The sequence below is a fragment of the Epinephelus lanceolatus genome, chromosome 9 (assembly GCF_041903045.1).
Source record: "Epinephelus lanceolatus isolate andai-2023 chromosome 9, ASM4190304v1, whole genome shotgun sequence".
NCBI lineage: Eukaryota > Metazoa > Chordata > Actinopteri > Perciformes > Serranidae > Epinephelus > Epinephelus lanceolatus.
In genome coordinates, this window is record NC_135742.1 from 3,880,325 (window position 1) to 3,896,401 (window position 16,077).

The 16,077-nt window shown below is 42.5% G+C and overlaps 1 protein-coding gene across 1 annotated transcript; it reads right to left on the minus strand.

Annotated features, from left to right (window-relative positions):
• Positions 1 to 8,918: 8,918 nt before the first annotated feature.
• tor2a (torsin family 2, member A) lies at positions 8,919 to 15,186 on the minus strand. Its single transcript, XM_033620457.2, has 5 exons — positions 15,030 to 15,186; positions 12,381 to 12,646; positions 12,002 to 12,177; positions 11,455 to 11,582; positions 8,919 to 9,806 (listed from the first exon to the last, which is right to left on the minus strand). The coding sequence occupies exons 1-5, from the start codon at positions 15,148 to 15,150 to the stop codon at positions 9,562 to 9,564; spliced, it is 936 nt and encodes a 311-aa protein (XP_033476348.1). The 5' UTR covers positions 15,151 to 15,186; the 3' UTR covers positions 8,919 to 9,561.
• Positions 15,187 to 16,077: the final 891 nt, after the last annotated feature.

The following is a 16,077-nucleotide window of genomic DNA, read 5'->3' on the forward strand; positions in this document are numbered from 1 at the left end:
CTGCACAGCTTCTGCCTGTTCAGCTTTCGTCCTCTCCATCTTGCCGGGGGACGGCCGGCTGCAGGAATGCGAGGCGAGAGCTGGGCCCGTCCCAACCGTCCCAAATGACTGCACACACAAAAAAGGATTTAACTCTTTGTCACAATTGTCCCCTCACACTCTGGCCTGCAAAAAAAAAAAACAGCACAAGACTCCCTAAACCAACCCTCCCCCCTCCCCTCGCCACCCTCAAGCCTGACCCACCCCCTCATTGTATCCACCCCCCCTCCTCTCCTGCCCCTACCTTTCTCCTGACCCCGGCCGTGTGCATAAAAGACCCATCAGAAGTATCGCTGGCCACATTTACAAGTCAAAGAGGCCCAATAATGGAGCGGTTAGGGAGAAGAATGAGGAGACAGAGGGGCACTCACAGATGTGGAGGTGGGTAGGGAGGGGGGGGAGGAAGGAGCAGCGTCCCATTGTTGCCCCCCCCCCCCACCCTCGATGGAGGGGAGGAAGAAGGGAGGGCTGGGAAGGGGTGAGGAGGTAAAGTAGGAGGTGAAAGTGGCTTTTTACACCCGATTTGTGATGGAGGAGCAAAAGAGGGGGAGACAGAGAGGAGGAGGGGGAGGAGAAGAGAGGGAGAGGAGGGGTGGAAGTAAAGAGGGAGGAGAAGAAGAGGAAGGGAAAAGGAAACGTGAAAGGAAAGAAGAAAGCAATGGGGACTATTTTGCCCCAACTTTCCCTCTGTCTCCTTCTTTCCTCGCTCGCTGCCTCCAGTCGCAGAAAAGAGGGGCAGGTCCAGCTGTTCTGCAGGGAGCGTGTGAAAACACACTCAGAGGTCACGAGCGGTGTGTTTATATACTATGTGTGTGTGTGTGTGGTGGTCATCCCAGCATTATTATGCATGTGTGTGTCTTATTGTCCAGAAGGCTGGAGATGGCGATACAGCAGCTGGGGTGAAGAGGCCTCTAAGCTGACCTTCGAACCCCTCCTCTTCCTCACACCGCCTGTGTGGTGGTGGCGGGTTGGAGGGAGGACGGGGGGGTTAATGAAGTCATCACGGCAGGATCGAGGAGAGATGTGGCATATGTAGGAGGCGACGGGGTGCCGTCAGAGGACGAGGAGATGTTTCCAAAATGTTGATGTGGCGGTCAGCTCCAGCAGGTAACGAGCCAACATTTGGACGTCGACAAAGAAACTGAGTTGGCTGAAAACTGAGTAGCTGATGAAATTTGGCAGATCCAGGGACTTGTTAATGTGACGCAACAAAGTTTAATAAGAAGCATTTATACCTCTGCATTGACTAGACGCTTAAGGGGGATTTATAGTAGTGTGTCTGCTCTACGCAGAGCTAACACAAGTGTCCTTCACCATTGCGATGGTTTGTCTGTGTCGCTTTGCAATCACACCTTCAAAATACTAGTCTGCGATGGGGTTTCTATGCTGCGGTGTTAAGTTTCTGTAGCCCCTTTTACACTGCCAGATTTTCCGCGAATGTTGGGCCAATTTGCCGGCCAGCTGCGAGTGTTTAGACACACAGAGCTGCATTGGCGAGTTGATCCGAGGCGCCCAATTTTCCGCCTCAGAAGGTAGACATATTGGTGGAACCCTTTTAAGTTTAGACCGAGGCGGCCTTCCGCAATGGGAGGGGCTGTTGAAGACTTGTGGGAGGAGCTGTTGATGATGCCGCACGTGCGAGCCACTGGCGGTGGATAAACAGGAAACAGCTGATAGCAGGAATTAGCGAGCAGCTAGTAGCAAAAGGGAAACACAAACCTGACAGACACTGTAAAGATGAGCAACTGGGGAGACAAGGAATTGTGCGCCCTCCTTGTCCTCGCAAACGAAGAGGCCATTAACCGTCAGATGACGGGGACAGTGAAGAACAGGCCGACTTACGAGAGAATCGCTGAAGGACTGACCAGCCGCGGCTTCCCTCCCACGTCACTGTTTATGTCACACGCTGAGCTACACGTTTTGTTACTTGCTCACGCCCCCCATTGCCCCGAAAAAGGCGCATTCTGTATAAACAAAAGTAGGTAGGCGGCATTTTGCTGCACTCCCCGATTTTGTTTTTATACTGCCAATGCTGAAAAAAGACTGATTGGGCTTTCCTGCTAATTTGCACAATTCCTATCTAAAAAGGGCTAGTGATTCGAAACACATCTAAAACATGGATTAATAGTCACAATCTTAAAAATCAGTTCTATTGTGACTCACAAGGTTTGCAGACAAAATAAAAATGTTTGTAGTTCGTGTTTTTTCAGTTTTCCTCATAAATACAGCATGCTAGCTTTATTAGCATAAACCTATGAAATTTTACATTGCATAACTTAGCCCAGCGCCTGGGTTACTGCATCCATCACTATGGAACAAACCAGAAAACAACTCACAGGAAAAGAATCAAAGTCCCAAACTTAAAGATCATCTTTTATCTGTGTGGACCACCTGAAATGTCCCCACAACCCACAGTGTCCCCACAAGCCAGTTAACCTCAAGTTGTCACTCACACAAACACACACACACAAACACACACACACACATACATATATATATATATATATATATATATATATATATATATATATATATATATATATATATATATATATATATATATATACACACACAGAATACTAAAGACCTCGGACACCTGTTCATTTCCGATGGAGAAACTATTAATTTCCTGGTGAAGGAGATAGAGACGCAACGTCTCCGTCCGTTAGAGGGATCACATCATCTCTGCTTCCTGTTCAGAGTCGACAAGCACAGTGACCGTAGAAGGAAAACAACATGTATCACCAGTTTTCAGGCATCAGTGTCACTTTTAAGTCCTGATAAAATACCAAATGTCAGGCTGACAGAAAAGCTTTGAAATGGATCTGTTTTGATGAGCTGGAGGTTTTTACCTAAAATATGACGTCCATATATTCCACTTCTTCATAAATGAACGCCACTCTGGGGTTTTGCTACAGAGCAGAGGTTCCCAAATCATGGTGTGTGGACAGGCTCCAGGCCTCAGAGCATTTGCTTCCAGGCCAAAGGGAAACATACAATTTGGCAAAATATGGAAGGCTTTTTATTTAACTTTATTTATTTTATTTTACCTTGAACTTGTCACAGACTGTCTGTGCTGTATTTTCTTCATTACTTCCTGTCACACCTCCTTCTATATCAGTTTTTCCTTGAATTTGATACTCAATATATATACATGACATTTTTTTTAATCATTCATATTTGGCTGGGTGGTTGATAACACGTTTTTCTGTGGTGTGACGAACTCATTACACACATGTACTTTTGCTTTACCTGGACTTTAAGGTCAGAGAAAGTTCAGAGGTTAAAGGGGACCTATTATGCTTTTCCTTAGTTGGTTTCTAATGTTTCCGATTTTAGTTTAGCAGTTTAACTTGTGATTTTTTTAGGCTAGAAAGTGACGCTAGTCTCTGTTACAGCCATTCCTCGGCTGCAAGGTATGTGCAGAGACTTAGCGTTGCAGAAGACCCAGAACAACTGACTGATCAGAGCAGGCTGGGGTTTTCCGTGAAGGGTGCATTAAGAGACGGCGCTAAAACAAAGTGTCTCAGACAGAAGCCCTTTTCACACAGAGATCACACTATAGGGCTGCTATGAAGTCCCTTCTTTACACCCCCTTTGCATTTTTACATCATAATGCCACTGTGTAAGATTTTAGAGACCATGCCTGCATCGCAGAAGCAAAAGAGCTGTGATGACATGTAAAGCCCAGTTCAGACAAGTGATTCGCGTCGAGACAAAACCATTTTAAAATGTTGCAGAGAAAAGTTGCAGCGATGTGAACTGGCCGATCTGAGCTTGAGTCAAGCCGTACTGTCCGTACTCTGAGTTTATTTTGTGCATGTTTTCTGAGAGCCTGTGGCTACAGACGAAATGGAGCAGTACCACCAGAGATCATGGAGGCAGTGTAGTAGAGTTCAAACGAGATAAGGCCATAGGAGATGACAAAGAAATTTAAATAATGACAGAACAAAACTGTAATAAAGTGAAAATAATTCTCTTTCCAGGTCGCAATTAGCCTGGTTCCAGACCATAGACCCCGCCCACTCAACTGAGTAGGCTTGCATCTCTGGTCTGGCATACTGCAATGAATTTGCGATTTATCTCGTCCAAACGATGGATGGACCAATGAACGCCAGGGGTGGGGGCGGGTCTAGTGATTAGCCAATCAGCGCCACGCTGATGTCAAGCTGTACGCCGGTGGGTAACTGGTGAGGATAGCAACAATGGCGACCGCTGCAGATCCTACAGACCACATTAACGATGCTATCGAGGTGTTTCGCCACTACTCACGTTAATGGAGGACCAAATTAAGGAAGCTGCTAAACTGGATTTAACGGCGATGCAGCTGGGCGTGCACGACGACGGAGACATTTTAAACGGGCAATGCTCGCTTGTTTTCGGCACCCCCGAGGCATGGATACTAATGACGTCAGATTCTGGGTGAGTCGTTGATCTCTACTGATTGGTTAGGGAAAAATCAAATTCCCTCCCCCTTGTAAATCGCCTTCAATGGAGGCGATGTCAGACTGAAGGTTCTGGGAGCTGTGTATTTAATGTAATGTATTTAATGGCCTTACACACCACCACTGTCTACAGCACTGCCTTCATTAAAAGGTACATTATTACGACCTCCTCCACCGTCGCCTCATTGGGTAAAACTTTTGACTCCGACCTCTAGTGCAATATGTTAGCTGTATCTACGCCACCATAAAGGACACATGGAAGTGACCTTTATGTTTGAAACAGATGCATCTATTTTCACATATAAAGGGTGATTGAATGAGCCTTAATACGGCGTCAGAAGTCACCTGTCCTGCCCATGGTCCCATCCTGTCAGCTGTCCCTTTTACACAGGAATTGATTTGGCGCTGTCACTGCCTCCACTTCTGGCTTAAAGGCAAAACAACTATGCCCCTATTCTGCAACTGTACCTTTTTATAAAGAACAGCGAGGCAGCACAACGGCACCAAATTCCCACCTTGAAGAGGAAGTGTAAGGGGGGCTCGAGAGTGAATACAGGAGTTCCAGCACAGACAGTGTGAGCAAAATAAGGAATGCATGTGAACATGTCCCAGTAGAAACCTTTAAGTATGGAATTGAAAATAAGCATAATCTGATACAGTGATACACCACCCCACCCTCCACACCCTCATATTCAAAATGTTACTACATGTATGAACAAATCTTTAATAATGGATCATGAAGTGAAACTAAACAAGAGCTTAGTGCAAAGAAACAAGTTGTCATCAAGGTAAACAAACAGGTTTCAATTTTTTTAGAAGGTTTACCGGCCACTTCATTAGGTACACCTGTTCAACTGCTTGTCAACGCAAATAGCTAATCAGCCAATCACGTGGCAGCAACTCAATGCATATAGTCATGTAGACATGGTGAAGACGAGCTGCTGAAGTTCAAACTGAGCATCAGAATGATGAAGAAAGGTGATTTAAGTGACTTTGAACGTGGCATGGTTGTTGGTGCCAGATGGGCTGGTCTGTATTTCAGAGTATTTCAGAAACTTAAGGTTAGAAAAACGTTGCCTGGTCTAATGAGTCTGGATTTCTGCTGCCACATTCAGATGGTAGGGTCAGAATTTGGCGTCATGGATCCATCCTGCCTTGTATCAACACTTCAGGCTGCTGCTGCTGGTGTAATGGTGTGGGGGAGATTTTCTTAGTACCAACTGAGCATGGTTTAAACACCACAGCCTACCTGAGTATTGTTGCTGAGCGTGTCCATCCCTTTATGACCACAGTGTACCCATCTTCTGATGGCTACTTCCAGCAGGATAACGCACCATGTCACAAAGCTCACATCATCTCAAACATGACAATGAGTTCACTGTACTCCAATGGCCTCCACAGTCACCAGATCTCAGTCCAATAGAGCACCTTTGGGATGTGCTGGAACGGGAGATTCTCATCATGGATGTGCAGCCGACAAATCTGCAGCAACTGTGTGATGTCGTCATGTCAGTATGGACCAACATCTCTGAGGAATGTTTCCAGCACCTTGTTGAATCTATGACCCCAAGAATTAAAAAGGGGGTCCAACCCGGTACCAGCAAGGTGTACCTAATAAAGTGGCAGGTGAGTGTAAATAGAAACGGTGATAAAAATTATTTTCAAAAAGGTTTTAAAATATTTTTCACTCAAGTGAAGTGCAGAGAAACGGATGAGTTTAGGGCGGCAGGCAGTCGCTTACACAGAGTGCGAGTTTTAGTAGACAGAAACATGTTGTCATGCATTTAATGAGCATTTCTCTTCAGTGCATAAAGAAAATAAGTTTCTGTGTGCATGTTAATTTTATTTTCATAATATTTTAGAACCAGTAGTCCTACTTGGCTTCAGTCACCAACATCCAGGCACTTCAGTGGCTGAAACTGTAAACTTAGTGGTCAGGTGATCGTCCACAAACAACCCTTAAAATAAAGTCTGCTTCCACAGTGACTGCTGTGATTTAAAAAGGGAGATTATGTCATTTACTCGCAGTGTAAAGAGTCTGGTTACTCTCACTGCCTGGCCTATGATGGCGATGACACCAAGCTAAACACAGCTGATGTTTGTATGAAGTCTGGGAGTTTACAGATGGTCTTCTTTGCACAGCACAGGTTCAAAAGCTGTGCATCTGCAACTGAATCAAACATACAACTGAAACCAAATTAATGTTAAACTGATGGTTTTATTTAAGAATACTACTGCAATTTTACGCTTTAAAAACATCAGTAAACATGGGCTGTAATTTACACACCTTTATCATGTGTCATTATTCAGTCTGTCTTTGCTCCAATGAGAAAACCTCTTCTGATTAAGCTTGATTTTTATTTTTATTGCATTTTCATCTTCTGACTTGCTGCTGCAGGTTTTAATACAGCCATCATTTAATACAACAAATAATCAATGCTTTTTAATCAATAATTATTTGTAAACAACTTAAACTCATGGCAATATTTCAGGATTTGAGTCATCATTTTGGCAGATGCAGACTGACTTCTAATCACAAACTGTCTACATCAACACATCAGGTCCATTTTATCCTCCACAGCAGTAAAGTGCACTTTGAGTGTGTTTAAACACACAGGCATCGTCTTTACAACAGTTGACAATAAAGAAACAAACTAATATCATTTTTTTTTTTTACAGACTTCGATTGAATTAAAGAGCACTGAGCTGCAGGTGAACTCTGCTTCACCTCCTCCACTCTCAGCAAAATGAGGTCTTTACTGCCCCTTGCTGGCACAACTGATGATGTGCTGTAAAACCATGACATCGACCCTGATGGACAGCAGCAAGAAAGTAAAACTGTTTTCAAGTAAAATCCGTCTTCTGCTTCAGATTTCCTCCTCAATTTAAAATAAAAAAGACGTGGCACTCTTCAGACAGCAACTCAGTTTGGCTTGAGTCCCAATACAGCCCTCCAGAGGAACAATACTTGAGGACATTGTACATTTTCTACTGTATGTAGTTTGGTACAAAACACGTTGGATGCTGTGACGATTATTTAAAGGAAAACTAAAAGTTGCTGAGTAAAGTCATACGTTTATTTAAAGGAGCAGTGTGGGGGATTTAGTGGTGTCTAGCAGCAAGCTGAAACTTCTCCTGGTTGGAATTCCTTCAGTGTTCATTGTTCAGGAGGTTTTCACCAGGTGCTGAATTATCCACAGAGGTCTCTTCCTCTCCAAAACAAACAGACCTGGTGATTTAAACCAGCAGAAAACACTGAATAAAGCAGTTTGATGTTGAAATCTGTGTTTCTCCACTGCTGTTTGGCTCATCAGCCTGTCCGCTAATGTGTGCTCATGTTTTTTTCTCTGACAGCTGAAGATCCAGATGCCAATATGTCTAATCCTACACACTGAAGCTTTAAGGACTTGCGTTGGCAGATTTTACAATCGTTATATACTGTTAAATAGATCTGGTTCAGCACCAATGATCGAATGAGACAAAGCATCTTGCTAAGAGCTCTGATATAAATCTTGAAATTTTTAATCTCAATCACTCAACGTATCGCTAAGTGAAACAAGCCTAAAACTTACTGTAATCCAGCGAGACAACAAATTTTCTTAGCTTCTAAAAAGTGAACAGTTTGGACATACAATTTTGAGAAGAGCTAAATTTCAGCTCTTTTTTAAAAAGCCGCATGGAGGAGAAACCTTGTGTTGACAAAGATTTCCCCCCCACGAATAAAAGGAACAATGTGTAACATGTAGCAGGAGTTAGAGGCATTATGCAGAGGATGGCAGATTGCAACCAGCTGAAACGTCTCCTGGTTAAAATTCCTTCAGTGTTCAGGAGGTTTTTACCTGGAGCTAAATTATCCACTGAGGTCTCTTCCTCTCCAAAATAGACAGACCAGGTGAAACACTGGATAAAGCAGCTTTACGTTACAAATCGGTGTTTCACATATGCTGTTCAGCATGTGAGAGACAGGCCGCTAGCCCAGCACCTGCTAATGTGTGCTCACTTTCTGTCTGATCTACATGTTCAGGTGGATGGAATTATTCACAGAGGTCTCCCGCTCTCCAAAACAAACAAACCCAGCACTTCAAACCAGTATAAACACTGAGTAAAACAGTTTCACATTTTTAAAAAAAATCTGAGGCTGCTAACTATGGTGGCTGATGTGTAAAACTGAATGTTCCTCTCTCGGACCACTGTTTGGTTTGTCTGTTAAAGGCTTCAGTAGAAACATGTAGGTGCAACATGGTGATCTCCTCAGACAAGGACCCGCTTCCTATGTAGATAAAAACAACTCAATCTAACGAAAACACAACAGTCCTTATTTTCAGGTGATTATACAGTACATACCTTTTTAAATTCCATTTCTGCCAATACATACCCTTACACCCTACACACTGAACATTTCAAACATTCAGGCAGGTGAATTAAAATCTATTATTTTCTTTTTCCAGTAAACTCTCCAACAAAACAGAAACTCTGTACCACTGAGTAAAGAGCTGCTGTGTGCTGCTGATAGTCGGCTAACAGGCGAGCACGGCACCGAAGCTCCAGCTGCTCCAGGCAGGATCTGCTGTGGACACCTGTGGGTGAACTGGGGAGCGTCCTGTAGAGAACAGTGTGACTGTATGAAAGTGAAAGCAGGGTGGTGGTGAGAGAAAGATGAATAAATAGACTTTAAAAGAAATTAACTGATGAGAGCCGACGGCAGACCGACTGCAGCTGAAATGTGAAAGCACACTGTACCAACTTCAGAGTTCAAACACTGAAGGCAGAGTTGGGTTTGAGGTAGAGCGTGGCGTGACTCCTGGTTTAAACACTGAAAAACGCTCAGGGAATAAACTCTCCTGTGCTCACAGCCGGACGTGCACCGGCGATGCCTTCAGGGAACCTCAGCATTGACGGCACAAAGCTGCTTTGAATTCATGGGTTCATTTCCCCTTGATTCCATGTGCAGGAGTCGTCCTTGATACTGCTCTGACCTCCGTGTGAGAGAAACTGATTCAGATCCGTTTCTCGTCACTGACTCACCTCAGAGGGAGTTTCCCTTTCAGTCCTTAAAACTCAACAATCACTTCCCCCCTCACAGGAAGAGGTTGATTTTGGCGGGGACGGCCTTACAGCCAGTAGTGGAGAAGTAATGACCCTGGACGGGAGTGTAGGTCATGTCGCCCCCTACTGCCTCCACCACGTCACTGCGGCCGCAGCTGCCCCGCTGGCAGAGCTGCGAGTGGACACAGCGCTCCACGTGGCGTCGGCTCAGCGGCAGGAAGGGAACGAAGCGGGTGATGAGCTTCTGCTGGATGATGCTGGAGTGGAAGAAGCCGCCTGCAGAGAGAAGCTCACTTCAGTTTCCTTCATCTGACAGCGATGGAACAATAACTGAGCAAATGAGTTTGTTTGATCAGCTGAAAGATGAGGAGCTGTTTTATCTCTGTGTGTCCAACATTAAGCTCATTATGGTGCTCCGCTGCAGCGCACTGAGGAGGCTTTGAATAGCCTCAAAATATTATGCTGTTCTAATCAGTGAATACAACTCTGAAACATTTCACACCAGTTCCAGTTCAGTGCTTGGACTCAAAATCAAATATTTAGTCAGAAAATGTTACAGAAGTCACAAAATACTGAAGCACTAGTTCCTCGAGTCCAAGGTGATGGCTTCTATTTGTTTATTTGGTCCAACACCCAGATATATTCAAATAATGTCACAAAGTAAGACAAAGCAACATTTTTTTCAGAATTAAGATTCATTTCTGGGTCTATAAAAGGAGCAGATCTCTCTGAACAGTCCTGATACAGAACTCACTAAATAGTCCATATTTGTTGTTATCTAATGCAGTGATGTTGTCAGGTACGTGTCCTGCAGCCCTGACGTATAAAAATCTGGAAGGACGCAGTAAACTCTATCGGTGTGTCCCGGGGACGCATTATTATCTTCTCTGGCGTCACTTTACTTTTACTTCTTTTGAAAGTATTTCTCGTGCCACAGAAACCACTGAGCTTTTGGTCCAGTGATCTGCACAAATCTGACACCTGCCCACCAACCCACCTGTCGCCGTCCCCAATGCCCTAAAAGCTTGGTGTGCCGCTGCTTTGTTACAATTGGTGGAGCAGCAGGGAGTCCCTCAGGGATCGATGCTGGGCAATAGCATTACATTATTAGGTTCAGAAAATGCACGAGAATTCACGATTACGTACATCGTCACGTCTGTGGTGACAGCAGGCAATATCCTATTTCTTTCATAGTCTCAATGAATGAAAGGAAAACAAAAACTCTTCAGAGAAAGACAGAGTGTAAACGGATTTTGAAAAATGCTGAAACGTTAAATTTATACAGTGAAGAGACGGTATCTCATATTTTGCATAGATTATCCATAGAAATTCTATCTCAATGGGATTATGACATCTGAAAACAATATATCACATTTACTGGATACTGGTAAAGATGATTTTGGTGCTCAAGATGAGACATTTGTACGATGTTTTGTACAGACTGTATATAAAGACACAAATACAGTCTGTGGTTAAGTTTTCAGATTCTAAATTTTAATTTCTTTTAAAAATTTTCAGATACACTGTCAACACAGGCTACATGAATGTAACCATAATGAGAACCGTATAACATCAAACATGAGTTTAACACTACTAATTTATTAACACGTTTTATTCGGGGCCCACTCAAATGACCATCTGGGGATCACTGTTTATGTATCTACTTTGTGAGTGTACATGATTACACACACTACTTAAATAGCTTTCTCAGAAATCTGAAAAAGAGGACAGAGCTTAGTGCACACTGTACATCACCGAATAAGACGTACCACTCACTGCAACATAAACACAAATGAAACCACAAATATTTGTAGTACTGAACATACAAATAAGTGATCAATGATATTTTCTCCTCACTGGCAAGAGAACACCTGCTGAGGTGCTGAGTAACCTGCTGAGCATTTAAAAGACAAAAGACACTCACTTGTTGTGCTGTTGTAAACCGTCCGAGCGATGGCTTCCTGCAGGTCGGCCAACTTGATCTCCTCTCTGTCCCGTCCTTCCTGCCGGCTCTCCAGAGCCATTTTGTTAATCACCTCCTCTCCGGTGGTGCTGCGGGGGAAACACACAAAACACAGTCAGGAGACTTTTTATGTCAGGGCCCCTGTCTCAGATCAGAGCACACTTGACCCCTAAGTTTGATTAATGGGAACACTGTGTATCGTGCCTTTTCAAATAAACCTGGGCACGACACATCGATCTGTGCCAGTGTTCACTCGATAAGGTGGTCTCTGGTACGGTTCGCATCAGGTGTGAAAAGGAAGTGTACCAAATCACAAACTCCAAAAATAAGCTATGCCCTGTTGGAAGTCATAAGTTAGTTTTTTCATACCAACTGAACACTGACACTGTGCCATGTTTTGGCCTCAGATAAACCTTCAAACTCGCAAATCTGTTACTCAAACTGGACTTCCTGAATCATATTTAACGTTCCAGTAATGTGGTGGGAGTGTGTGCGTGTGTGTGTATACCCAATGAAGACGTAGATGGCCTTGCGGTAGTTGGTGCGAAACACAACGTGGGAGGGACCCAGGAAGGGCTCCAAGACATCTATGAGACCCGGAGGCATCTTCTCCATCTCATCAAAAAAGAAGACAGAGCGAGCGCACTCCGTCAGGTTCCCCTGCACCCAGCTCTTCAACTCCTCCTGCAAACCAGAGGAGGGACATTCAGTCCTGACAGCAGCTAAAAAAAGCTGCAAGTAGTCAGCAAATTTCCATTCTGCCCACTATTGTTTTCTTCAACTAATTTTATCCCCAACCACATTTGATCTGTTCTTTGTCTCTTAATAAATTTAGTCATGACTACTGCCATAATCCAGATCACCCTACACAGTGATCCCTCACTTACCCTGTACTCCTTGACCCGCTCAGGTAAAGGGAAGTGCAGCGTGGGAACAAACTGGTGGACGTACGGGCTGCTCATCGCCGAGCCGTAGAGATGATTTCCCAGCATGGAGCTGATGAGCGTCTTTCCTGTCCCCGAGGAGCCGTGGAAGGACAGCACCAGTGGCCGCTCGGGGCTTTTATTCTGAAGGAACTTTGCCACCTCCTCCGACACGATTTCCTGAGCCAGATGTTGTCCGTAAACATTCTTGTAGAGGTCCCACTCCAGGTCTGGTTGTCAGGAAGTAAAGACACCTGAGATGTTAATGACCACCCACTGTATCTGACAGCTTATGTAGTGTAAGAATTAATCCCTAATCAAGTAAAAGTGTTATATTTGCATAAGTTGATTAAGAAACAAAGCCACATAACCATCATATGACCATGTCTTATGTATAAGTTCTTATAAAACTGACTGAAATGCATTTATATGTGTTAAAGCACTGTTATACATGTCAAGGTGTTCACAATACAGAGTTATGAGCTGACATTGTATCCACACTAAAGAGCACACATATAACCTATCATGTTCTGTATAATGATAACACACACACATTCAAATGATTGTATTATCTGATGCACATTTAAAGGTTCATATTGCATAAGAGCACAAGGGTCTACATAAAGAAAGTCCCTAAGATTCACGTTTTTTAAAAATAAAGTGAAAGCAAATCCAAAGCTAAGGGTGGAAGATTTGGGAAATTCCAGGCTCAAAATGAAAGTGATACACCATTAAAAACGGGCCTGTTCATGATTGGACAAAAAGGAAAAGGTTGCCACCAATAGATTTGGATTGGAGTGGGATGGATTAACAGAAGGAGGTGCAGACACTACCCAGTCTCCACCAGCATAAAAGCAGACGTACTGAGAGCGAGTTTTCAGTCCGGCTCCGGGGCTTGACTCATGATGTATGTGTTGAAGCTTGTGAACACATTAAACTCGATTGCATCGGACTCTGCCTGTCTCCAGTGTTTCTTATGAGTATTAATTAGCTGAATCCAAGGTACCAGATCGACATCAGAGGACAACTGAGAAGCAACGTTGAGGACAAGGTCAGGAGCCTCCAGGCCCAATTCCAGGCACCGATTTTTGCCTCTTCACTTACTATATCTCCTAACGTGAGCCCCTTTTACACCAACATGGTCCAGGAACTAAGAAGCAACAAGGAATAAACAAAACTGTACTGTCCCCAGCACGTGGACATTTGGAGCCAGGCCCTGTGGCTGAACTTAATCTAGACTCTGGTTCCTTAAAAATATCCTTAAGGCTTCTGCAGTAGAAACAAAGTATTAGATGGATTTGGTTTTAGTTTTAGTGCTAATGCTCTAGCATCAGCTGTCTTTCTGGGCTCTGACACAGAAATCATACAATTTAACAAAAGATTCTGTACATTATACATTCAAACATCACACTATGTACAAAAAAGGAAGAAAACCACATATCAAATGTTAAACACTTCACATAAAATCCACAAACAAGATTTAATAAGTTACATCATTCTCTTTGATTTACTGTTCGTATAGTTAAATGCATTAGGTTTATGAATCTTTTCAATATTCCCAAACAAAATATTGCAATGCTATACTGTATAGACTCTTTCCCTCCCTCCCTTATTAAGAACTCTTTTAATACTTTCTTCAAAGTGGCTCTGGCATTTATGGTAGTTTCTAACTCAATTAAATAATCCAGAAAGACCCTCTCTAAGCTAAAAATATCTTGGACTTTGCTGCTTTGATTTGTACCCCATTTGATGATCTGAGGATGCGGTACTCGATGGCTGGAGTCACCTTTATATGTCATGCCTTTATATGCATATGTATCTGCAGCCATGTGTTTATGTTCACATGCTTACAGGTATACATGTGTTGAAGTGTATATGTTGGTGTAGGTGTATGAATATGCTTATGTTTTATGAGTATCACTTTTGTTTTGTATTTTCTGAACCTGCTTTCAGCTCGAAGTGCTCTACAAATAAATTATTACTATTTATGTTTAATAATTTAAAACAATATTACCCATGTTTGGTTGACTTTTTTTGTATCTTAGGTGTATCTAATATAAGCCTCAAAAATACAGTGGTAATGGCCTCTAGTCTCTTTCTATTACTATAGAGAAAGTTGTACATTCTACTTTTTAAAATAACTACACCAATTAAACAATTTCCCTAATTACATTACATTACATTACCTAAATTAAATGAATTGGGGTTTTTTTGGTCACATTTTAAAGTGAATAATTAAAAAGTTGCCCCACAGTGTGGAGCCTGCAACTTGCAAAACTATGGTCAGTTACAAATCAGCTAACGTTATGTTATCTCCAATGTTTACCGTCAATATCAGAGAAGACTTCCGGTGTTTTGCTAGTTAGCATCACGGCTAACTAACGTTAGCAAAGCACTGATTATAGTAACAGTACTAACTATCTCTTCGTGAACACTCAAGACTAAAGTGCCAGACAGTTAACACTTTCTGCACACGAACTAAACATATCACATATGTCTAAGTTTACTAAACAAACTACCTTTTAAGACTTTTGAGCCTAGCTAGCAGGCTAACAAGAAGCAGCGCCCGATAGATAACGTTAGCTAGCCTGGACAGCACATCTGTGGTCTTACCTCTGATATTCGGCTTAAAGTCGCAGTCACAGCTGTCTGATATGCTGCAGTAGAGTTTCTGAAAGACGCCACAAACCGGACTACACAGGTATAAAAGCAGCACAGACAGGATGGCCAACATTTTGGCTGCCTGCTGGCAAACCGAATGGACCTTCTACGAAACACCAGGCAGTTTGTAGTTTTTCTACTTTCAGGAAGGCGTCCGGTGACACGTAACCAAGTGACAGAACGGACTACATTCCCCAGAGTGCGTCTGGCATGGGGCGTCGTCTGTGGGACACGTTGGAGGATCATAGTCCAGCAAGCACAGAGGTGATCACAACATCTGGGAAAATCCAAAGTGTTTTTTTTTATTTATTTATTTTTTTAATTATTTATCGCTGAAACGTTAAATGCATTATTTTATTAGAAATATATTCAAATCAAAATGTATTTAATTATACCAGATAATTTTGGAAAACATTTAAGAATAGAAACGTTGTTGTAATATCAAACAAAACCGTTTTATTAGTAAATAATCCTGCAGATGAACTTTCAGACACTCGATTAGACATTTATTTTCGTATAACTATAATTTATAAATAAAGTACACCAAATAGAATATCATAGAAAATATCATTTATACAGTAGAGGGTGCCATTAATGCAGAAATGGTTTATGAAGAGGCCACAGTGCAATTGAGTTTACTTTTTTAGTATTATTTTTTAGTGTTTATTTCAACTTATTTTGTTTAATTTAATTTAATTGTTATTTTATTTTATTAATTTTATTTTCTATAATTCTATTTTATTTCATTTCTTTTTTTTTCTTTTTTCTCGGTCATGACACACAACAGTAGTAGAAATCCAGCTTTTTAGTGATAGCAAACCAACCACTTAAGATATATTTGACTTCATTAAGCGAGAAAAAGTCAGTAGTCTTTAGTGTAATAGGCTTACTGTGTGCTCTTTCACAGATACATTTGTGATCACACCACCTTGCACCAAAACATGTCAGTTTGTGACCTCAAGTTTCATAACACCTTGATAAACTTTAGGTACTGTTTGTT